The 24,158-nt window shown below is 38.4% G+C and overlaps 2 protein-coding genes across 7 annotated transcripts in view; both read left to right on the forward strand.

The window, feature by feature from the left end:
* zap70 (zeta chain of T cell receptor associated protein kinase 70) overlaps window positions 1-11,912 on the forward strand; it is a 14,235-nt gene extending 2,323 nt beyond the window's left edge. For 2 of the 3 annotated variants that reach the window (XM_020602788.1, XM_020602787.1), the window contains 12 exons: window positions 4,688-5,154; window positions 6,731-6,891; window positions 6,995-7,133; window positions 7,221-7,302; window positions 7,437-7,459; window positions 7,541-7,580; window positions 8,297-8,498; window positions 8,675-8,881; window positions 9,310-9,502; window positions 10,287-10,427; window positions 10,563-10,675; window positions 11,454-11,912. In XM_020602788.1, coding sequence (XP_020458444.1) covers window positions 4,747-5,154; window positions 6,731-6,891; window positions 6,995-7,133; window positions 7,221-7,302; window positions 7,437-7,459; window positions 7,541-7,580; window positions 8,297-8,498; window positions 8,675-8,881; window positions 9,310-9,502; window positions 10,287-10,427; window positions 10,563-10,675; window positions 11,454-11,571 — 1,827 coding nt within the window. In that variant the 5' untranslated portion in view covers window positions 4,688-4,746 and the 3' untranslated portion in view covers window positions 11,572-11,912. Of the gene's footprint in view, window positions 1-1,400; window positions 1,482-4,687; window positions 5,155-6,730; window positions 6,892-6,994; window positions 7,134-7,220; window positions 7,303-7,436; window positions 7,460-7,540; window positions 7,581-8,296; window positions 8,499-8,674; window positions 8,882-9,309; window positions 9,503-10,286; window positions 10,428-10,562; window positions 10,676-11,453 lie in introns of those variants that run through there. The other variant, XM_020602789.1, reaches the window with a different exon arrangement.
* Window positions 11,913-12,990: 1,078 nt separating this feature from the next.
* On the forward strand, window positions 12,991-18,247 carry mob3a (MOB kinase activator 3A). Of its 4 annotated transcripts, none has more exons than XM_020602919.1 (5): window positions 12,991-13,225; window positions 13,711-13,785; window positions 15,404-15,989; window positions 16,978-17,180; window positions 18,091-18,247. In XM_020602919.1, exons 3-5 carry the CDS (start codon window positions 15,572-15,574, stop codon window positions 18,118-18,120), a joined length of 651 nt encoding a protein of 216 aa, XP_020458575.1. In that variant the 5' UTR covers window positions 12,991-13,225; window positions 13,711-13,785; window positions 15,404-15,571; the 3' UTR covers window positions 18,121-18,247. The 4 variants fall into 4 exon arrangements, with proteins under 4 accessions (XP_020458575.1, XP_020458572.1, XP_020458574.1 ...); XM_020602918.1 differs by lacking the exon at window positions 12,991-13,225 and adding an exon at window positions 13,232-13,335; XM_020602916.1 differs by lacking the exon at window positions 13,711-13,785.
* Window positions 18,248-24,158: the final 5,911 nt, after the last annotated feature.

Genomic DNA, 24,158 nt, shown 5'->3' on the forward strand with positions numbered 1-24,158 from the left:
GCAGCGGCAGCGGGTGAGGTGGGGGTAGTGTGTTTGTGTGTGTGTCTGCACATGCTGTAGGTTGTTGAGGTCAGCAGGGTTACTCATAGTATCACTGCCATTAGTTTATTGGTAGTTTGGATAGCAAATATAGTCTCTCTCTCTACATATATCCATCCATCCATCCATTATCTATACCACTTATCCTGAAGAGGGTCGTGGGGGGCTGGAGCCAATTCCAGCTGACACTGGAGAGGCGGCTTATACCCTGGAAAGATTGCCAGTCTTCTACATATACAGATGCATATATAATGAGGGCAGAAAAAAGTATTTTAATATCACTATATGGTCACTGAGGTGTATCACAAGCCCCCAAGTTAAAAACAGATTGTGACTCGCAAGAAAAATAATCTATGTTGGTGACTGGTGATTGATAAAAATATAGTTTACTTAAGGTACCATAATAAAAGTACTCATCATGCAGAATGACACATTTCATATATCATATTATTGGATTACAATTACTGATGTATTATTGTGTTCATCCATCTGCTGCTGAAGATGGAGCTAATGTTAACTACCTTATAGACTTATAGTTTTAGGCAGGCTACTCCCGGGTGACTTGTGAATTTCCCACCAGGGATCAATCAAGTCTTATAATTATTTTGTTTTTATCAATGTGATTCTGAAAAGTAACTAGTATCTAAAATGATCAAATAAGTGTAGTGAAGTAAAAAGTACAGTGTTTGTCTTTAAGATGTTGTGAAGTCAATCTATGAAATAGCCCAGCAAAAACATGAAAATACTCAAGTAAAGTACAAATACCTCAAAAGTCAAAATTGTACTTGCTTGAGTAAATGCAGCCTACTTTGCTACCTTCCACCACTGTTAAAGTTTTGGAAACCAAAACTGTTCCTTTAAATATGAAAGTAACAGTCAGGGGACTGCCTGCCTCCTCAACCAATGACTGGAAACAGAGAAACATCTAGCCTGGCATTGTCCAAAGGTGGATTTAAAACAACCTATGCACATGTCCAAAAAATGTCAGCACCTGTTAAAATGTTCAGTAGTGAGCTAAAGGAGTAGGTGGTTTTGGTACCTTTAGGTAGAGCTAGGCTAGCAGTTTGTCCCAAGATAAACAACTACAGATAGCACAAAGAGCGGTGTCTGTTTTGTCAACTTACGGCACTACAACAAACAGGTTGCCATCGTGTCAAAACATTCATTTAATGTTGAGTCAACCAGTGTCTTCTGCAGTTTGTTATGGGTTAGTCAAGATTTAAGGAGCTCAAAAGAAGAACTTGATAGATAACACTGAAACTGGATTTCTGCAGTACATTTCCATTTGTGTATGCATTTGTATGTGCGTGTGTCTGGGTGGGTGGGGGTGCATCATTTCTAACACCCACATCTTCACAGAATCTTACCCTGCTGCCAGATCAGCAGATATATGTGTCTTTGAAGCAACAACATTGCCATACTTGGCAGTAAAGCTGTGAAACGTAAGTAGGTTTTCTGGTTATATCTGATTTCTTAGCACACATCATTTGTGCCTGTAGATTACACGTATTTTCTATGTGAATTTTTTTTTTTTTTTTATGATACTGTAGGTGATCATATGAATAGGGTGAGACCTGGCCTGGAGAAAGGTTGTACTGAAACAACAAGTATGGTTTGATATCTAACTTGTAAATAGTCAGTTTGTCTAACTTAAATCACACATGCTTGAGTCTACATGGAGTTTACTGTGCAATAGTTTGATGGTAGTATAGTTGACCATCAAACTATGTAGTTCATTTCATTAAATTTAACACCCAGAACCTCAAAAGGAAAACTAATACTCCACCACGGCATTAAAACTGCTCTGGAGATTTATATTCCTTTATTTGATTTATATTCATGCTGACTGGTTACACTTCCTGCCTCAAAACTCATCAGTAAATGGAATGGTTTTTATTTCAGCTGTGTGCGAGCTGAAAACATTTTAAAAGTATGTGCACCACAGTTGGGCTCAGGCATTGCTGCTCTGGCTTAAAAAGTAGAGATAATGTGCAAAATAAAAAATAGCTGCTTTCATTGTGCCTCAGAATAGAAAACCAAAAATGGGGAGGTCTGTGTCTGCAAAATGTCGTATAGTGTTGTCACCACAGTCAGCCGATTTTGGCCTGGACAGAAAGAGGCGTTTATGAACAAAGTGTGCTTCTTAATTTATAGTGTAATGTGTTTACAGAGCATTTGAACACTAAATTTAGTTTCAAATGATACAAAAAACTTCATTATAATTCAACTACACTACGCAGCAGGTATGCTGAGCCGCTTTTTATGTCTGAAAGATAGAGTATTTAGTTGTTCATGTTCATGAAAATGGCTCCTGACTTAATTTTGAGTGCAGAGTTTAACCTATGCAGATTCATTTTAGTTTAGAATGAGTCACAACAGAGATAAAACTGCTAACTGTTTATTTGAATGTCAGTTGTTTCCATCGATGCAGGAAATTATGGTTCCCTTTGTGGCATTTACATTTCCAACCTAATATGAAGATCAGCCACTTATCCAAGTCCTCCTACGTCTTTAACTGTTTTTACATCACCACTAAAACAAAAGACAGTCTGGAGAAAAATCCTTTCACCAATGAGGGTAAAGGACACATTATCTGATTCAAGTGTTGATCTACGTACTGTTTGGAGGAATGCTTTGACCTACATAAATATGAGCTAAATTGCTCATAACACAACCAAAATAATCCTCACCTAAAATAGCTTTAATAGATGAATAGTTATTGCTGGAACATACCTTATTTAATCTACAGAAATCTACATAAAGCACAGCTTGTATTAGTCAGAGTAAAATCACTGACTTCATGGTTCAGGACAGGGCTGAAATAAGGTGCTAAATATGAAAGATGATAGGCTGACTTTACTTTTTGTTATTTTTACTCCTTTCGGGTCAGTATTTACAGTCTACAAGCCCAAAGCCACAAGATGAAGAATTGATATTGTACTTCACCTGTGCAAATTTCTGAGAAACATATGATTAATCAAATTATGAAGGCAAAAATTATATGGAGTAAACTGGTAAACCAGCCTTGTTCCTGTATGATGTATTGGGTTGAGAATTTTGTATGGATATCTTATTCACTCCAGTTTTAGATTTCTCACAGGCAGAACTAATGACATTCCCATTAGCTTTAGTTATATTGTGTTTAGCGCTAATTACAACCCCAAATCAAAAAAAGTTGGGATGGCATGCAAAATCAAAATTAAAACTGGAAATAGTGATTTGTAACTCATCTGTGCATGTATTACACTGAAAACAATACAGCGGCACGTTATTTGATGTGATACCGCATCAAATTTATTCTTTGTTCAAAATAAACACATTTCAATTTATGGATGTAACTACGTACATATTGTAGTGCCTGACACAGGTGTGCCAAAGTAATCCTGAGCCCATGTGGTTATATCAAGCAGATAACCCAAGCAGAGTAAACTGGAAGCTGCCATGCAAACTGGTGCAGTTTATGAAGCACTCATGCAGCAGCGATACTGTATATAATTTGTGTCTAGACATGTGGGGTATCTGTCCACACCGAAGAGCCCAGAGGTCTTTGTTGTGGTGAGAAAGGGGTCACATCACAGTGGAATCTTATTTTTTGTGGTGACCATGTTTCTGTGCTTAGTTGTCCACCATGGATGTGGGCAGCAACACAGGTATGTAGCCAGGAAGTTGAGGCTTTCATACTCATCTCTGATTTTAGAACTTGGGGAGAGAAACTGAAAACTTATATGAAACCTTAATCTTAATGTTAAAACGGTAAAACAGAGCCTAGATTGGCATAACTGACTGATAGCTTTTCAACTCACTATGGTAGAAATGGCTGTGGCTTTCATTTATAATAAACCTGATAGTAGATAGGTGCTGCTTTATATTCAAACTATTTTCCTAGCTGTGATCATTGTTGATTTCTGTTTTCCGCTACAACAGTCACTTTCCCACCTGCTATCACATAAATTCTTCCATACTACAGTCAAAACCTGCTTGATGTTAATCTTATCTTGATATTCAGTACAAACCCATCTACTGAAGTCTTAGATCAGTTTCCTAACAGACACATCTCATTGTATATACAGTAGTTATTTTTGTTTTAACACTGGAGTTATGTGAATTTCCCTCAAAACATTTTCATCCTATAAAGGGGAAAACTCAGACGTTGTGCTTCTAAAGCGGAGGGAATGATCTAGAACCAAATAGCACCTGTTTAACAGAAGAGTGAGATGCTGGAGAGATGAGGCTGTGAGGGCGGACTGTAGCTTCCTGTTGTGGCTTTTGTTAATCTGCAAGTTTCGTGCAGTTTTAGAGAGGGGTGCTTCTCGCTGTATATGTCATCCAGACTTATGGAACGTCACAGCTCGTCTATGTAGAACTGATAAACTTATATTAAAAAAACATTGTTTGGCGGGAGAATTTGTAGGATTGAATGCTGTGTTTTCCAGTTTGAACTTTATTTCTATAGAGCTTTTTAAAAATTTGGTAAACAAGAAATTGGTGTTGACTGAACAGACAGTGGCGGAGGTGGGGACTAAAAGACTGAAAGATCATAGGTCGGTTTACTGGTGACACACTTGTCTACTGAATCAGCTTATTCCTATAACCCTGCACCTTTGTTTAAATGTTGATCATTTCCATTATTGTCCTTCTGTTTCTCTAGTTCCTCTCCACCATCTACATCCAGGACTCCAAGCCAAAGTCCAGGTCGAGGTCGTCACCATGTCAACTGACCCTGCGATTGAGCTGCCTTTCTACTATGGCAGCATCAGTCGCTCTGATGCCGAGCAGCACCTGAAGCTGGCTGGGATGGTCGATGGCCAATTCTTGTTGCGACAGTGTCTCCGCAGTCTGGGAGGCTACGTCCTCTCTATAGTGTGGAACTTGGAGTTTCACCATTACCCCATAGAGAAACAACTTAATGGGACTTACCTCATCACAGGAGGAGGCAAGCCTCATTGTGGGCCTGCAGAGCTCTGTGAGTATTACAGCAAGGACCGTGATGGACTGGTGTGCATGCTGAGGAAACCCTGTCTGCGCTCCCCAGATACACCAATACAGCCCGGCGTATTTGACAGCCTGAGAGACAAAATGCTGAGGGAGTACGTGAAGCAGACCTGGAACTTGGAGGTGAGGCTCTGCTGAGGCAGTTGGGTACTGTTGAACAGTGGTTTTCCAGTAGTTTTTGTAGTTATAATATATAGTTTTATAGTTACCATTGAGTTCCTATTTGAGCTATTTTACTTGTATTGATAATACTTTATGTTTTACTCCATTACCTTTCAGAAGAAAATTTTGTGAATTTATTTTACAGCTATAGTTACTAATTACTTTTCAGATTAAGATACTACATAAAAATAATAGAATAATTTTATAAAATAAAACAAATTTTTATAAATTAAACCCAACAGTACAATTAGCTAAAATTAGCTCAACTTCAACTGTCTACAACATTTAAGTGCCACTTGCATATTAATATATCAATACTGAGTCTATACTACGTAACATAACACTGATAGAAGACAGACTGCAAAATGAGTACTTGAATTGTAACAACATAAACAATCTCATCAGTCGGCCTGAACTCACTGAACTATCTAAATCGCACACACACACTGAAAAAGCAGAACCTCTAGATGCATTTAAATACTACGCTTATTCATTTGTCTAGTGTTTTAAGAAACTTCATCACCCAGTGTGGAGGTCTCGGCTCTCTCAGGTGCCATTTCAGTCTCGAATCCCATCTGTTTCCTGCTGCACATAGAAACACACTGACACCAGTAACCTTTTCAACACTGGCGGACTTGAGCTAAACAGCCAAACCAGCTCCAGGTGTATGTGGACTAAAGTCTTAGCAGGGACCCTGTAAACTTCTTGGACAATTTCATTTATATAGCTGTTTGAGGCCAAAAATGTTGAATCATCCAATATGTAACAAAATAGCAAAGATTAAGGAAATGTTTTTGTAGTACAACTCTGGTTTTCCTTCTTCCCATTAATCATCTCACTTGCTTAGATTTATTTTGTGGCCCAATGGAGGGAGACTAAACTACCAAAGTGTATACAAAGTACTCAACACTGGCTCCATCTCAATAAGTTACAAGAATGAAATGCTGCTTATCCATCTATGCATCAGTATTAGAGGTTTGATAATGTAATTTCTCATTATATCTCAATCAGAGTTGCCATTTTTCTGAGTACTGGCATTCAAAATCAGCAACTAACTAAATCTACTTAAAGTATGAAAAGTAAAAGCACTCATCATACTTATATTTATTTAAAATGGGAATTTGAATAAATGCTAAATGGACCTGAACTTATATAGTGCTTTTCTATGCACTTAAGCTCTTTACAGTATTTACACATTCATCTCATTCACACACCAATGGCAGTGGTCACCAGGAGCTGCTTGGGGACTGAGAATCAAACGACCAACCTTACAGGGAGGGGATGACCCACTTTACTTCCTGAAGAACTCTTACTTGTAATTGAGTACTTTTAGATTTGTATATAGGCTATGGTTGCAAATGGTGATGCATTCTGATATATTAAATCTGGATCTCAGATATCCAGTGGCAAAATAAATACAACTTTGCTTTGTTAATGTGTATGAACAGAGCTAAAACTGGGCATAAAATGATAATTGTTTGTTTGTGTATTGTACCTATTTGTTTTTTCTGTCTGTCCTGGATGTTTGTCTGCTCAGGGAGAAGCCATGGAGCAGGCCATCATCAGTCAAGCTCCTCAGCTCGAGAAGCTTATCGCCACTACGGCCCATGAGAAGATGCCTTGGTATCATGGTAAAATCAATCGCCAGGAGGGTGAGAGGCGGCTTTACAGTCACGCACAACCAGACGGCAAGTTTCTGTAAGTTGCTTAAGGTGATGTTTCTGCTTCTGCACCTACTTGTGTGCTGTTTTGTAAACTGACCTAAGAAAAGCTAACTTATTTTTTTACTGTTGTTACCCAGAGTGAGAGACAGAGATGAGTCGGGTACGTTTGCTCTCTCGTTACTATACGGAAAAACAGTATACCACTATCAAATCCTCCAAGACAAATCAGGGAAATATTCCATGCCAGAGGGAACAAAATTTGACACACTCTGGCAGGTAGGCCATACTTTATTGTTTGTCACTGTATTTCAGTTCTGCTGGCAGTATTTACATTAAAACTTAACTTTATATCAACTTTGCCAGTTGGTTGAGTACCTGAAGATGAAACCTGATGGCCTGATAACAGTTCTCAGGGAAGCGTGTCTTAACAGCCAATCTACTGAAAGTAATGAACTTTTTCTTTTTTCATATTATCATTATTTGCTGCAAAAATGACTGTTTGTTGATTATAGGTTATTTGTAGCCATTACATTTACTACTAAAATTGCTAATATAACAATTTGTCTAACAACCTTTCAGAGACCCCCAGTCTTCCTGCAACAGTGAGTATTTAGCACATTTTGTACTGTGTGAGTCAGAAACCACTTCAGTGTCTGACATTCATTTTACTGTACCTCTTTCAGAGGCGGGGTGTTGGAAATGGATACACACCGCCACCTCAAGGTCAGTCACCGGAAGTATAGCTGTTAAAAACTTTTATTTATTCACTTATTTAATGTTTCTTTTTACAGGGACACATATGAACCAACATACTAGAGCATTTATAAGCTAAACTAGTTTGCAATGCCTGTCCCAAAATGCAAACCATGATACAGTGAGTTATAGAAAAGTACTAAGGCAGTTTAATTAAGTCAAAGCAGCAATAAAACAGTGTCAAAGTACTCCATGACAAGTAAAAGATTGTATACTACGTGTGTGTGTCAAACATTAGGTGTAACTAGTAACTATATATCCATCAAATAAATGTAGTGGTGTAAACAGTACAATATTGCCCTCTGAAATGTAGTTGAGTAGAAGTGTTCAAATGGAAATACTCAAGTAAAGTACAACCACCTCAAATTGTACTTATGTACAGTACTTGAGTAAAGGTACTTAGTTACATTCCACCATTACTACAAAACTGAATAAGATTTAAGATTGCATGACTTTTAAAATCACTTTAAGATGTTAATTATAAATCTTGCTTTTTCCAAGAGTATTGTTGTGAATAAAGCAAACTCAAATAATTAAAAACTTCAGTTAATACATGAAGGACTTTAAATGAGGTTAAAAAAATTGTCTTGAAAGATACAACTGATGGTCGTACCACCTGTTTAACAGCATTTATAATATACAAAAATGTATACCTAGCTGATGTGGGTTTTACCTTCACTTTTCAGCTGCTGCAGCAGCAGCTCCCAGGCCAGTTAGTGCGAACCATGATGTTCTGCCCATGGACACTGATGTGTTCAACCCATACCACAACCCGAACGATGTGAAGAAATTTAACATCAAGAAAACTCAGTTGCTGGTGGACGATGAGATGGAGCTTGGTTCTGGGAACTTTGGCTATGTCAAGAAGGGAGTCCTCACGACTAATTCGTAAGGGCTGAAATATTATAAAGTATAATAGTGTGAAGTGTTTGCTGTAGATGGAACTGCCAACATAAACAATAGCTCCCATAAACAGACAAGAAATAAAATACTGCTGAATGTACATTATTTACAGTTATTTGTATTGTATAGTCATCAAGAATTGTACGTTTGTTTTCTTTCAGGGGTCAGATGGACGTGGCCGTCAAAGTGCTGAAGAGTGATAATGAGAAAATGGTGAAGGAGGAGATGATGAGGGAGGCAGAGATCATGTATCAACTGGACAACCCCTTTATTGTTCGCATGCTGGGCCTCTGTAATCACACAGATCTGATGCTGGTCCTGGAGATGGCCTCTGCCGGGCCTCTAAACAAGTTCCTCTCCGCCAACAAGTGAGTTCAAGTTGGTAGAAAAACATCTGCACATTATTAGAGGAAAGATGTGTGAAACAAAATGAAATATATAGCCACTGGGATTAGAGCAGGCCTGATGGGTGTTTGTCCAATTTTCAAAATAATATGGAAAAGGTTACCAGAGTTTATGAGACGCTCTGGTTGACCCAAGAGTAGCAAGCTTTAGGGGTTAGTTTGAGGTGTGCCAATACTTCCAGCCGCTGTTTATGGGATGGTGGTGCAGTCTCTTTTCATGTGAGGAGAATCAGGCACGGAACAAGCAGAATAGAGAGGGCCACAGCTACACCTTGAACCAGTGACAAAACCTCTTGATTTGGATAAGAAGAAACTGCATCAATTTAAGGAAGAACATACATTCTTCTTTGTCTTCTTGCGCTTTTTGTGATTATTAGTATTTTTCCCCACAGAGAAACTGTAACTGTGGAGAACATTGTCAACCTGATGCACCAGGTGTCGATGGGGATGAAATATCTGGAGGAAAAAAACTTTGTGCACAGAGACTTAGCAGCTCGTAACGTCCTTCTCGTCAACAAACAGTTTGCTAAAATCAGTGACTTTGGGCTCTCTAAGGCTCTGGGAGCAGATGGCAGCTACTACAAGGTACTTATGTTGTAGCTACATTTTCTTATATTTGTTGCATTGCAAGACAAAATGGCACAAATGAGAACTCACTGAAGGGTTTGGGTATTGTGACTATCACCACTGCAGCTAATACAAATAGATAGTGTATCTTAAATTGATTGCTTTTCTAGGAATTACTGATTTCACACTGCACAAATACCAGCTCAGTATTATCATTCCAAGCTACTCACTAAAGTATATATTCACTGGTTTACAGACCCACACCCTGAGGGAATGTAGGTATCAAACCACAAATCCTTGACTCAAGAAATTAAATGTGACACTTCAATAAGACATTTAAATAAGACTTGTATTGTGGGAGGAATATTTGCTCTATCATCTAAATCAGTGGTTCTCTATCTAAACCACAGCACCCATTCAAAGTGATTATCCTCCCAGCGTCCACCTCCAGCAATCCTACACTTGCACATGTGCCAAATATGAACTAACATTAATATTATGTGAAACAGGTCTATTCTCAGTCACTCAAAATGATTCAGATGTTTATTGCTTATTTTTCTTTTCCATTGGCTTAAAAAAGTAATAAAAAAAAGTAAAATGTCACTATATTTTATTTTAATGTGGTAAAACGTTCTATTTAAAAGTGGAAGTGTTCAAATCCTTAGAGCACTAGAGGGTGCTGCATCACCCATTTTGGGAGCCAGTGCTCTAAATCAAAAAGTCTGTTGCCTCAGATTATCAGTACTAATCTAGTCTGGATGTGTGACAGGCTGCTAATTGTCATACTTTGTGTGTTGTGCAGGCTCGTACTGCCGGTAAATGGCCATTAAAGTGGTACGCTCCAGAATGTATAAACTTCCACAAATTCTCCAGCAAAAGTGATGTGTGGAGTTATGGTATCACCATGTGGGAGGCCTTTACCTATGGAGGGAAACCCTACAGGGTACATGTGTTTCTGCACAGCACCTTCAAAGTCATCTACATATCAACTGTACAAATCACAAAACTCACACTACTGTAAGGAAAAAGTATTCCTTAACATCAAGTTACAGGTCCTGTCTCTTTGACCTTTGTCCAGAAAATGAAAGGACCAGAGGTAATTCGCTACATTGAGGGTGGGAATCGCATGGACTGCCCACCAGGATGTCCAGAGCGAATGTACGAAGTGATGAGAGAGTGCTGGACATACAGGTGAGAAACTGGTTTTATAAGTTATGCATGTTTTTGTGTACTGGGGTCCAAACGTGGGTTTTGCTGATTGTTACTTCACTTGGATGTTTGCCCTTTACTGTGCAGAGTGATGGGTGTGCAACGCTAAGCAAGTTGGTCTGTGCTCACCTTTAATTTGAGTTCAACATGTGTACAAACAAACAAGCATAATTAATGATGTCAAAATGTATTTGGAGACAAACCTAACAATTTACAAAAGTGTGATGTGGAAACTCAAAACCTCTAGTGCACATACACGGAGAGTGAACTTTTATACATGAAAAAATATTTTCCATGTTTATAGATTCTGAATTTTTCATTGAGAGAAGAGTATGAAGTATACAATTTAAGATTTTTTTAAACAAGACCAAACATATTAATTAAGATTATTATTATTCAAAGCAGAAAATTTTTATGTTTATAGCATTCTGTGACCAATAGTATACTAGTTTTGACATGATAGCACATAATGAGGCACCTGGATACATCAGCAATATGGGCAGTTAAAAAAAAGAGCAGAAGACAAACAATCAAGTTTCCAGTGGTGTGCAATAAAAGTATAGGCCCAGATAACCTGGGCCTATACCACTATTTCAGTTGTAAACTATGTTTCATGTCTGGAGATGAGCTTTCAAATCAGTCAGGCCTATAGCATATTGTATTTGAGATGATTTCAACTTTAAAAGCATGATTTCTCTTTATCTCTGAAGGCCTTGTTTGGTTGCCTTCTATTAATCACAACCCTCTACTCTCTCACCAGACAAGAGGAGCGCCCAGACTTCAAGAAGGTCGAGGAGTCCATGAGGTCTTACCATTACTCCATCTCAAAAAAGGCCAAGCCCGAGGAAGACGCAGCCGCTGCGGAGCCTGACAAGTAGACAGAAACAAGGCACATTCTGTCCCAGTGCTGCACAAAGCATCCTTTCAACTTGGCCATTAAACAACCAAAAAGCTTTTAATGAACGGTGCACACTGACCAGATCTGACTGCAGTACCACCAAACAGGCCTTGCTTACAAATGTAAATTGGACTTTATTGTGTCAGCCGTCTAAGAAGGATCTCTTTCTGTCTGTCTGTCATGGTTTGAATGTTAAGGATTGACATCTTTATATTGATGAACAAACTAATTTTATATTCTGATATTTTGGAGCCTAGTGGCAGTGTATAGTATGTTCACCACCTAAGAGCAGTTTATTGTTCTTTTTTAAAATAACAAATAAAGTAGAAAGAAACTGACAGCAACATACACTTTTATATTGTGATTTCAACATTCTTGAAGAGTCAGTGAATTAAGGTAAGATTTTGGTTTACTTCTGCACACGTTTGAAAAGAGAAAGTTAATTATTTCTTGACTGTACAGAATGATCACATAACAACCGCAAAGAGCCACAAAATGACCAAAAACAACCAACGTGAGTCATAATGACTGCAATGAGATATAAAACAACCAGGAAGACAAACAAAACAATCAGAAATAGACAAAATGATGGCAAAGATAACTACAAACAGATGTAAAAGGACTACACGGTGACACCAAACAACCACAAATGTGGTAGTATGAACAAAGGTAGTAATATGAACAGACAACATTTTGCATCTTTTTCAGACTTGCTTCTATGTAGGAGGGGTGGGGGTCCTTTACATGCCTGTGCCCAAAGGCCTGCTGTCTCATAATTCATTCACAGTAATAACATAATAACATCCTACAGTGTATACATGTGCCATACTTAATGTTCTCACAGAGTAAAATACTGAAGTGGAAACACTAGCAGCATTCTAAAAGTTTTAGGAAGAATTATAGTCATTTTGATCTTTGGTAAAGTAAATAATAATCAGCATAAATCACAGGTATTATCGAAATGATGTGTTGAAATTCATATCACATAACAGGGCTGGGAATATATTTAAGGCCTCTACTCTTCAGTGATTCTAACTCCTTTAACCCAGATACTGCCTTTAGTTTTTCTGTCGGTAATTCAAACATGGTGTATTGTGGTTAATTATGACTGTTATAAAAATAAATGCCATTATACAGTCTGCCCACTGCCAAAGGAAGTAGCACTGAGCGGCAGGCACCGGAAGTTGAAAAACTAGTGTTCAAAATAGTGGCGTAAAGTCTTGCATTCACAATATAAGTTAGGTAAAGGTAAATAAGCATCAGCAAACTAGCAGCCTAAAAATAGATAGTCAATGTTAGTTTTACTTACGGCGCCTTAATTGTTATCAGTAGTATTAGAATGCACTTACAATACATTAGCCTCAAAGGAGAGTCCATTATTTTGAAAGTTGTGACCGGAGGTAGTTATTAATGCCTCTGTTTTGACCCTGGTATACTTTTCGTTTCGTAGGGAGGAGTCAGGCGTTAGTTTTATTTAAGTGACATGATTATAGATCAGAAATTCTGCAGCATCTATCGTACCATGTATCCATAATGTAGTCAGTGTATGTTAGTGACATAAAGCTATTGGTCATTAACCAGATAATTTGCAATAAAAGATCGAAGGAAACTGGCGGAACAGGAAGGCGGAACAAGTAAGTTCGGGAAAGTGGCTTTCAATTGTGCGATTTCGTCATCGTTTGACCACTTGTTTGCAGTAATGGCTGGTTTTAAACGATTTTATTCAACGTGTGAGGTTTATTAGGTATGAATATGGCGGATTTGTGTTGTCTTGTTTCGTGATATGTTTAAGCTGTTTTAGGAAGCAACAAGTCCTACCGAGTTAGCTAGTCACGCCACGAATAAACTTGGTACAGTCGTCATGTGCCCTACTGTTTAATCTCTAGCTTTTGTCTCGGAAAATGTGCTAAAACGATGTAAAGTGTAAATGATAATGAAGATGGGGGTGCATATATTGAGATAGAGGGTTTAATCGGGCTAATGGTGTTGGGTCCTGTTATATTGCTAATAGATGTTTTGACTAGGTTTTATTGCCATTCCGCAAATTCTTGGTTTCACGGCGGAATTGGTTTCTGAAATAGGAAATGACTCATGCTGACTGATGTTTCACCTTTAATAGCAGCCTCTGTCTCTGCTGAGACTTGTTCACCTGAGCTGATGAGGCAAAACTTCAGGTCGTCATTCAGGAATTCAGGTCAGCCTTGTAATGGCAGATGAAGTCCTGTATTTTGATGATGATCATAAAGTAGGCCCAGTTATTCTAGCATATTTTCACTCAGACATTTAAGCTATTGATACTCTTAAATTTCACTCAAGATAAAATACTATACTTTTAGCATTTATTTCAGTTTAAGGAGGGTAAGGGCCTTATATTTAATTACATACCTGTATGCAAGAAAATACAAAAACTGGGCCTAAGATGCTATTGGTTTTAGGGTTTCAACTAACATTATCTGATGAGTGATTATTCAACCTCATATCTTTTTTTGTTCTATCAACCATCTAAAAGCCCAGAATATCCTGCTTATATAAGACAGAGAAAAATCTATCGATTATCCAAATAGCTACACAATAAATTTCTGTCTACTGGCTTTTCGATTATTTGACAGTTTCAGCTCCATATAACCTACCTTCCCAGCCAATTCTGATGTATTATGTCTGAGTGAATATAAGTCAATGAATTGATTAGTTGATTAGCTGAATTATTATGTGAAATTATTGTGGTAATATTGTGATCATTTGGCTGTTATTTTTATTCTTAATGTTTAATTAATGTAAATATAAAACAAGAGCGAAGCAGATTTTCCACTGTTGAGTTGCAGGTAGACACCAGCTTTGCATGACCACATGCTAGACAGGTTGGTAACCACTGATTATGGACTCTGGGGAAACTGTGAGTGCAGACTGGTGGACATTTGTCACTTTTCTGGCATTTCATGTATGTATATTATAAATGGTGTTTGTTTCTCTCTCTCTTCCTATTCTGTTATTGATTGCACATATTTTTTATTTTCATTGTTTTGTTTCTTATTTTTACTTTTTAAAATTTTCCTGTTGCCTTACAAATACACTGAGAGCCTCTGTACCACAGTCAAATTCCTTTTATATTCAAACATATTGGCTATTAAAGATGATTCTGATTTTCATATTCATGGATTAGATATATAGGTTTTCTCACAGAAAGATTTATTAATGATGGAAAATTTTTTAGTTTAGCTTTTAGAGTTTTCAGCTTTAGATGGTAATATTTTGTAAATCATAATGATTGAGTGATATCTCAAACTGAGGCTTAACAGAAATTAGGTATTTTAATACAAGCCGTCCCTGGTAGGCTAGTGGTTAAGGCGCAGTGCTCTCGCCGCTGCGCCCCGGGTTCGAATCAGGGTTGCGTCAGGAAGGGCATCCGGCGTGAAACACGTGCCAAATGTCAACATGCGAGTCGTCTGTGATGATTCGCTATGACGACCCCCAAACGGGAAAAGCCGAAAGTGACTTTCTTTAATACAAGTGATAATCACTTTTATTGGCCAAGTATGTTGCACACACAAGGAATTTGTCTCTGGTACAGAACCCAGGCAGCCATCTGCGGCTCCAACTTACACACCGATGGCGGCGCTGTGCCTGCAAGGCAGCTGGACATCGGGAAAACCTGTGGTTCAGTGTCTTGCCAAGGACACTTTGACGTGGACTAAGGAGAACAGGAATCGAACCACCGATTGAGAGATGACCACTCTACCTCCTGAGCCACAGCCGTCCCTAAATATGCAATTAACCAGTCTCTGTTTAATTTCTCCCCTTTTTATCCTGCACAGGACCACAGAATCACAGACGAATCACAAGGCAAAACAAATATAAGACTGTCCATAACAAAAACTCTGTATTGGTTGTTTACACAACCTTTTCACGTCTTCCAATTCAGAAGTAAGAAATTCACCTGAAGTGTTCAAACTAATCACTAGCCACCGTCACCGCTTGCAACCATGTCCCTGGGCCTGAAACAAGTCTTCAACAAAGACAGGACATTTCGTCCCAAACGCAAGTTTGAGCCCGGGACACAACGCTTTGAACTGCACAAGAAGGCTCAGGCGTCTCTGAACGCCGGGTTGGATCTGAAGCAGGCTGTGCAGCTGCCCCATGGAGAGGACCTCAATGACTGGGTGGCTGTCCATGTGGTCGACTTCTTCAACCGCATCAACCTCATTTACGGCACCATCAGCGACTCCTGCACCGATCAAACCTGCCCTGTCATGTCTGGTGGGCCCAAGTATGAATACCGTTGGCAGGATGAGCAGAAGTACAAGAGACCGACTGCACTGTCGGCCCCCAAATACATGAGCCTGCTCATGGATTGGATTGAGGTGCAGATCAACAATGAGAACATCTTCCCAACCAATGTTGGTAAGTAACTCTACACTGAGGTTCAGAATTAGACCTTTTGGTTTTTTTTGTCTTATGAAAGTGTTTCTTATCTTGGGCAGTCATTCCAGAAATCCCACTGTAGGTTAATTCCAGTTGTATGCAGACAATATTCACAGACTTCCTCTGATATAAAACAGAGAGCAGCAGATTGTCACTGTTGAGTTGTACTTAATAAATTACTTGACTAATAGGAGTCGTTCTGTCCTTTCAGCATTGGCCACATGAAATACAAAACAGCTTTTAAAAAAAATGAACCGGTAATAAATACAAAGGAATAATAAAATCTTATTCTCTGCAGTGAAGGCGTCTGAAATCTGAAGCCAGAGATGTTTTAGATTAAATCTGCAGGGCCACATTTGTTAGATTATCTTCAGTGTTGCACATTGTAAACATTCTCCATTTATCTTCTGTTGCTGTGGCATCCTCTGTTTTCTTATTATCTCAGCCTGTGGCGTTGTGCATATGTGCACTGTGTGCCCAGTGCTGTGGCTTGGCATCTGACTATTACTAACTGCAGAAACATCCAAGCAATGGATTTAAAAATGGGTCACACAGTGTACAGTAGGCTGTGAATAGAAACGACCTCTGACGCGCATGTCCTCTGGAGCTGCTTGTTGAAATATTATTAAATGAGTCAAAGCAAAGCAGCACACTAGATGAATCACTTGGCTGGAGCCGTTCCCCAGACCAGGTCGTGTTGCTTTTACATTCATGTATGAAGTGTTGCTGACTGGGTACTTCAGAATGCTGTTGTCCAACCTGAGGGAGTCCAGAGGGCAATATTTAGGATCACATAAATTAAAACAAAAAAAGCTGATGTCAGTTAAAACATATAAAAACCATGCTTTAAATATGTCAGTATTCCTGACATATATGCCAGTATACCTTTTCTTTTGTGGAACAAATAGTAAAAGGTCATCGTGGATTGAGTGCTGTGTTCTCCTGTCTCCATCTGTTTGACTCCCAGGTACTCCTTTCCCTAAGACCTTCATGCAGGTGGCTAAAAAGATTTTGTCTCGTCTGTTCCGGGTGTTTGTCCACGTCTACATCCACCACTTTGACCGTGTCAGCCAGATGGGGGCCGAGGCTCACGTCAATACCTGCTACAAGCATTTCTATTACTTTGTCACAGAGTTCAACTTGACGGACCACAAAGAGCTTGAGCCTCTGGTGAGTTAAAAGGGGGGGGGGGGCAAGTTCAAATTGAATAAATAAATAAATAAATGAGATTATTTGATAAGTTTGGTAAATACATATCACTTAACTAGTTAAAGTGGTGATGTAATTGTTTCTAGATGAGCCTTTCTGGAACCAATGAAGGTGATAGGTCTTTTTCAAAAGAAATTAGCAGTGCCAGACATGGACAAAGTTATACTACAACAAACATAAATCAGTAACTGTACACCATGCACAGATACTTGAAATTATCTAACTGAGGTACTGTATTAAAGTATTGTACATGATAAACTACAGCCTCACCTATATTAAGGCTGGTATTAATGGTATCTTGCCTTATATTATTTTTAATGAATTAAGTAAAACATAACATAAAACATCTTTAATAAGAATCCCTTTAATTGTAATTTGTTAAGAACTGTCACAAGATACTGAACGTCTGTAATGAGTGGTACCATAGACTATATATAAAGATGGATGATGTAACAATTCCCTAAAAGTGACGCTACCCCATGCTTTGCGCCCCCTGGTGGCTAGCTGTTGGCTGTAAACCCTGCCCCTCCATGTTGGTGGTTGGAACATCAGCCAAGTACAAATCAAAATAATTTTTTCACAAAGGTGATTTCTGTCATTGTAGGTAGATCTGATGACACCGATAACATTCATTAGAATGATAACATTCTAATGAAAAACGGTGAATAATCATATTGAATGAGTGAACCCAATCTGACTGACTGACACAAATCTATCTGTTGCTGTTTTGCAGTCGCCTGTCTTGTTTATCAACTTTTAAATGTATTTAAAGCCTCATTGCATCCTTAACTGCTTTCTCGTTCACTGCTGTAACTCACAGTGCTGTGTGTGTGTGTGTGTGTGTGTGTGTGTGTGTGTGTGTGCGCTACAGAAAGAGATGACCTCTCGGATGTGCCACTGAAGGAGCACAGCGGACCTGTGGACACACAGACGTGCACATCCGTCCATTTAGAAGACTGCAGCAGAGAACTAAAAGAACAATCAAATTCAGAAAAGAGTCTATTTTTATATTTAAGTACTGTAATCTATTTTAGCCACATGCTGTAGGCTTTAACTAAGACCCTTGTTATGTGAGGTGTTCTGTTGCTTTTAAAAATTTCTAACTTTTTATCAGAGCACAGTATTAAGAGGTGTATGTTTGTGTGTTTTTGTTTTTTTTATTTTATTTGAATCTCAATCATTCCAGGATGCTCTGTCTTTCTTCTGTTAAAATGATCTAAAGTTAGTACGATTTCCTACTGTACATCTGTAAAAGCACTATGTTGTTACAATAAAATTAGTCTCTACTCTTTTATGATTTGGATTTTTTCATCAGGATATACATTTAATACAACCTGGTTTTCCTTCCTGAAGTTAAACAGCTAGACTCCAGCTAAACCTAATCCATTGATATTTACTTCTAGGGAAGACATTTCTCTGTTAAACTGTCAGCACTTGAGCCAGTTTTATAATTCTAACTAAACTATAAATGCAGTCATTTTTAGACACAAAGTTGTATGTTCAAAAAGTCCCAAAATGTTGAATCAGTGACAGAAAAGTAGGGTTTTCTTTCTGTTTCTGAGGGTTTTTTTAAAAAGTTTTTAGTAGAATTTTAGGCTTTTAAATTAATTTGGGGCTTTGCAGATTTCAATGAAATGTACACATACAGGAGGAATTTGACTTAACACAGTACTGGTGTGCTGGTAAGTCAGACGTCATCAAGTCTGTGTTACTGTACACTTTGGGCCTCAGGCCACCTGGGAGTTTCTCAGATGTCAAACCTGCAGGTGTTTGTTTCAGATAGTGTTGGCAGGTGAGACTGGTACCTCACGTGATGGAGCTGTGGAGGCAACACATGTACCAGAGACCATGTTTAAAACCGTCCACTAGGTGGCAGCAGACACCAAAAGCCATCTGTGTTGAGGAAATGCAATAATCCAACAGTTAATGGCGTTGCTCTTATAAACTCTGCCCAGTGCCCCAGTGCTAGTCATGAAGAGGGGAAGTGCAGTCCTGATTCGGGCTAATGATTAGATTAAGCTGGTTATGTAAGAAACAGGTCAGACCATACTGTGACGAATACAGGAAGAGTTTTTGTTTTGGATGAGCTCACCTTTGCAATGATTATGTCAGCAACAGTCATGTGTAGACTTGAGAATAACACTGTTGGTCTGATGTCCGGGTGGTTATCAGGCATAAGGCTTTAGATTGTGTAAACAGTGGAAGCATGACTATAGGTAAACACAGTTACAAGATAACTTGCAAGACTGGTAAATATAAAACTTGTAGTACATTTTGTAAAGGGACATCATTCTATATTCACCCTGTAGTGTATCTGCAGTGGTGAGAGAAGTATTCAGATCAAAATTGTAGTGCGTTGCAAAAAAAAGTAAAAGTACAGAGGTATTATCAAGTGAAATGTACTTAAATGATTAAAAAGTAGAAGTACTCATTATGCAAAATGGCCCCTTTCAGTGTGGTATTCACTCAGTAGCCAGGAGATATTGTCAGAAATGTGAAAATTAAACTGTATACTTACTTGACTATATTCCGAGGTGTTAATATTCTGCCTGCTTCATGTTTGTAAATAGGAAGGACAAGAAATGTGAAACGCCTCTCAGTGCAGTGTAGTCCAGCACAACACCATTTCAGCAATAAGCCTATAACTGAATTTATATTTTTTTAACAATGTCGACAAAAACTGAACATGAATAATAATACAAATACTTTAGTGTAAAAATACTCCAATACAAATAAAAGTTCTGCAGAAGGATGGCCCCTCTGCTTATTTATTATTAAATTATTAATACTGATGCACCAGCATGTGAGAAGCATTTTGCCATTGTAGGTCCTGGAGGTGTAGCTACTTTTACCTACTTTATACACAGTACAGATGTTGACTCCAATATGAAATGAAAATGGGTAAAATGTACAATATTTAAAATACAATTAAATGCAGTGTAGTAGAAGTATAAAGCAATATGACAGGGAAGTACTCAAGCAACTAAAGGTTGTACTTAAGTACAGTATTTGAGTAAATGTATGTTATTTCTCACCATTGAACAGCTTAATTTTTGTATCTGTCACAGTTTGTCAGGCATCTTAACCAGATGTTTTTGTATTGAATTGATGTCTATCAGTATATGTGCAGCTACGATATATGTTGTATCCAGTTCTCTTTCATACAAGCTGGAAAAACACCATCTTTTCACATGGTAATATACATTTAGATGGACCAATATGATGTAAGTATCTGCCACAATAACATCAACCATTAAAGTGACCTCATTGCCTGATGCAACCTGATCCTCTTACAGGATGGCCCCTCCTCTCAGTGGAGTCACATCCCCTTAACACTGTTTTCTGGCAGCAGGCATTGTGCCTGTTACGTGTGAGATGAGCTGTGCCTGTGGTGTGTTTTTCTCTCATGGAATGTACCCGACAGCCCTGAAGGGCTCTGCAGTTACAAGATATGAAGGGAAATACTGGAACAACACCAAGAATAAGAGGCAGACTTTCAGGCTGCAACCAACCAGACTGACTCATGTCCAACTCTGTCAGGGTTTACATAATGCCTGTTGTTGTGATGGCATCGTGTATTTATTTATTTACATATAGACAAAAGGGTTTGGGAGATCATGTGACTCAGCAAATGTTGGCCTGAGCACACGCCCTTAACGGTTTTTGTGGCTTGCAAGTCAGTTGCCTCATGCAGCATGTAACTAGTGGGGACAAAAAGTGATGATGATTTTAGACGCCCACAGCTGGAGAGGACCACAAAAGTTCCAATTCGATGACGAATTATTTAGAGGAGACGTAGAGAAATGTTAGGTCAGTCAGTTAAAGCTCAGCCTATGCCACTTTTGACAATTAATTTATGATTTAAATAGTTTTTAAGCAGAATCCACTTTTGAAAATGTGTTAGTTTTTTTTGTCTATATCATGATACCACATTGAAATGTTGTGGGTTATTGACTGTTCCTTGGACAAAACAAGTTTTTCACACATTTTGAGGTTTAATACACCAGACTATTAATCAGTTAACTAATTTGTTTAGAAAGTAGATTAATTGACAGTGAAAATAATCATTTGTTGTGCCTCTAACTGTCACAAAGTACTATGAATAAGACAAATGTAATACAATGAATGTATCTCTCTATGTATATAAAGATACTTTTACACGAGCTGTTGTGAAATCTATAAGTAAAACCATTTTTCTATGTCTATGTTAACTTGGTGTTCACAACTATTTGCCTTTCTGTGATGAACACACAAGTGCTCCTCTCTGATTTTACCTGACGTTTGAGCATTAGCACAATAAAGGCTGACTAATGCCTAGTCATTAAAAATAGAAACTATTTGTTTTAACATGTCCTACACCTACTCACTTCCCATTCTTCCCATTAAAGCACTTAATGAGTGTCACAGCCAGTTATTCAGAAAGTCTGAGTCTAAAAAGTTCATGATTAAATGTGTGCTGACTAGTAACAGCATTAAGTTGTTAGTGTGTTAGCCAATCTAAACAGAGATTCTAATAAACTGAAAACATAATTAATTTCAAAATGCTTTGCCACATGTATAATGTAACTAGAACAAAGTGCAGAAAAAAAGAACACACAAGTTTTTCTAGAGTTCCACTGGAACAAAGTTGGAACAAAGCAAAGTCTGTTGCAAAATCCATGGCCACTCTTTCTATGTTATAGGAGTTTTGATACTGGAATCACTTCAGTGGTCCCGTGAGCCAGTGGGGGAATGTAACTAAGTCTATTTACTCAAGTACTGTAGTTAACCAGAATTTTGAGGTAGCTGTACTTTTTTGAGTATTTTCATTTTGTGCTACTTCACTTCATTTTAGAGGCAAATATTGTACTTTGTACTCCCATAGATTTAGCCTATTTGATAATTTTAGTTACTAATTACTTTTCAGAATCAGATTAATAAAAAAACATTAGTAAAAATAACATTTTATTGATGGAAAATCTGGTTATCCGGCAGTAATTTAAATTATATATTACATTAAACTAGCTCCCACTTTACCAGCCCCAACATTAAAGTGATGAACACAATAATGCATCAATAAATATAATGTTAATGTTAAATGTAGCATTCTGCATAATGAGTACTTTTACTTTTAGTGATTTAAGTATGTTTGTACTTTTACTTAAGAACATTTTGAATGCAGGGCTTTTACTTGTAGCAGAGTATTTTTACACTGTGGTATTGGTACTTTTACTTCAGTAAAGGAATCTGAGTACTTTTATCACACTGCTGTGTGGCATTCCTTCTCCAGAAGGACCTAAATTACATTCCTATTTGCCAGAGGCCTGAGCTTTTTCCCATCTGGAGAACACTTCTAAGAAGTTCTTGTCCCTCTCTGGGAATGTTTCTTAGAAAAGGAGCAATCAGTTTCACAGGGCACTGTGACCTTCCTACTTGAGAAAGCACCCAACTTAGTAGTAGTCCAATACAACACCACCTTTAACTATGACCTCAGTAATAAATATATAAGTGAATTTACACATTTCTCACAATTTCACCAAAAACGGAAACATTTTGCGTTTCATAAACACTGATGTTAAGGCAAAAGTGTTGCATACATTTGTACAGGTGGCCAGTGAGTGTATATCTCTATGCAGCATTAGGAAACTGCAGAGGACCAGCCTCTACGGCAAACATGAACAAGAACACCAGACACACACCTCAGTTATATCATATTTCAGGCTGGAATAACCTCAGCCTAAAAAGAGACTCCCTCTCCTGAGTGAGTACCTCCTGATTGAGCTTCACTCATGTCAGGAGAGGATTTGTTGCCGCCTGGAGTTATATATGATGGCCAATCTCTCTTCCCTTTGACCTGTAGTAACACAGCCCTGCCCCTGCCTTTCTACTTTGTGATCTTGTGTTCCTACTAAAACATTCAGCTTCACCATGTGCTCTCGACTGGAGATAGTCAGCCAACAGCTTGCGTAATGTGTGGTACTGCTGGACTAATGCTTGTTGTGTAGAAGGTGAGGAGGAGGAGAGGCAGCCAGCCTCTGGCCACAAGCCTTTTGACTCCTGAAAACACACCTTACATGGTTTTAACTAAGACACCCTTGATAAACAATACATTACTGCTATTCAGTGCAGTTTTGTGGACTAGAGATTACATATACTGATAAATAACAGGAACAAAATGCAAAGGGGCATGCCATCAAAGTCACATGGCATGTACACCTTGAATTTAACGCCACACTAAGTATTATATTGTTAATACTGGGCCTTAATTTAGTAGAGTGTATGAGATAACAAAGGGGTTAGCACCACTCATCTGCACCTCTGGCAAAAATACCTTTTCCTTTAGTCTGTGAAATATGAATGTTTCATCTGTGGCATCTCTAATTAGCAGCTGTGATATGACACCACACATTTCTTGGATTTCTTTCATTATCACAACCACGAGAAAGTGTCTCCATCCCTGTCTGAACTGCGTCCCAATCAGGCACCAAAATGTGCTGGTCACACATCACAGAAAGTAGGGGCCTCCAGATGGCCACTTCACACACTTTCCCTGTCAACTGCAGCACCTACAATCCCAATGATTACTGTGTACTCTGTGTGTAATTTTGTCTGATTTGGGTACATTTTACATGCATTTTAATTTAAGTCCAGTAATGTATTGTAGCTTCTAAAAGTTAGTTATAAAACATATTTTTATTGTCCTCAAAGCAATTTGACTTTAAATCAATCAAAGTTAGTCTGAAAAGAGCCAAATATCAGAAATGAATCATTTCTGGTACTATTCACTTCCATCCATCCATCCATTTTCCTCCGCTTATCCGGGTCACGGGGGCAGCAATCTAAGCAAAGATGCCCAGACTTCCCTCTTTCCAGACACTTCCTCCAGCTCCTCCGGGGAAAAGCCAATGCCGAGGCGTTCCCAGGCCACCCAGGAGACATAGTCCCTCCAGCGTGTCCTGG

Source organism: Monopterus albus, unplaced genomic scaffold (assembly GCF_001952655.1).
Source record: "Monopterus albus unplaced genomic scaffold, M_albus_1.0 scaffold58.1, whole genome shotgun sequence".
Taxonomy (NCBI): domain Eukaryota; kingdom Metazoa; phylum Chordata; class Actinopteri; order Synbranchiformes; family Synbranchidae; genus Monopterus; species Monopterus albus.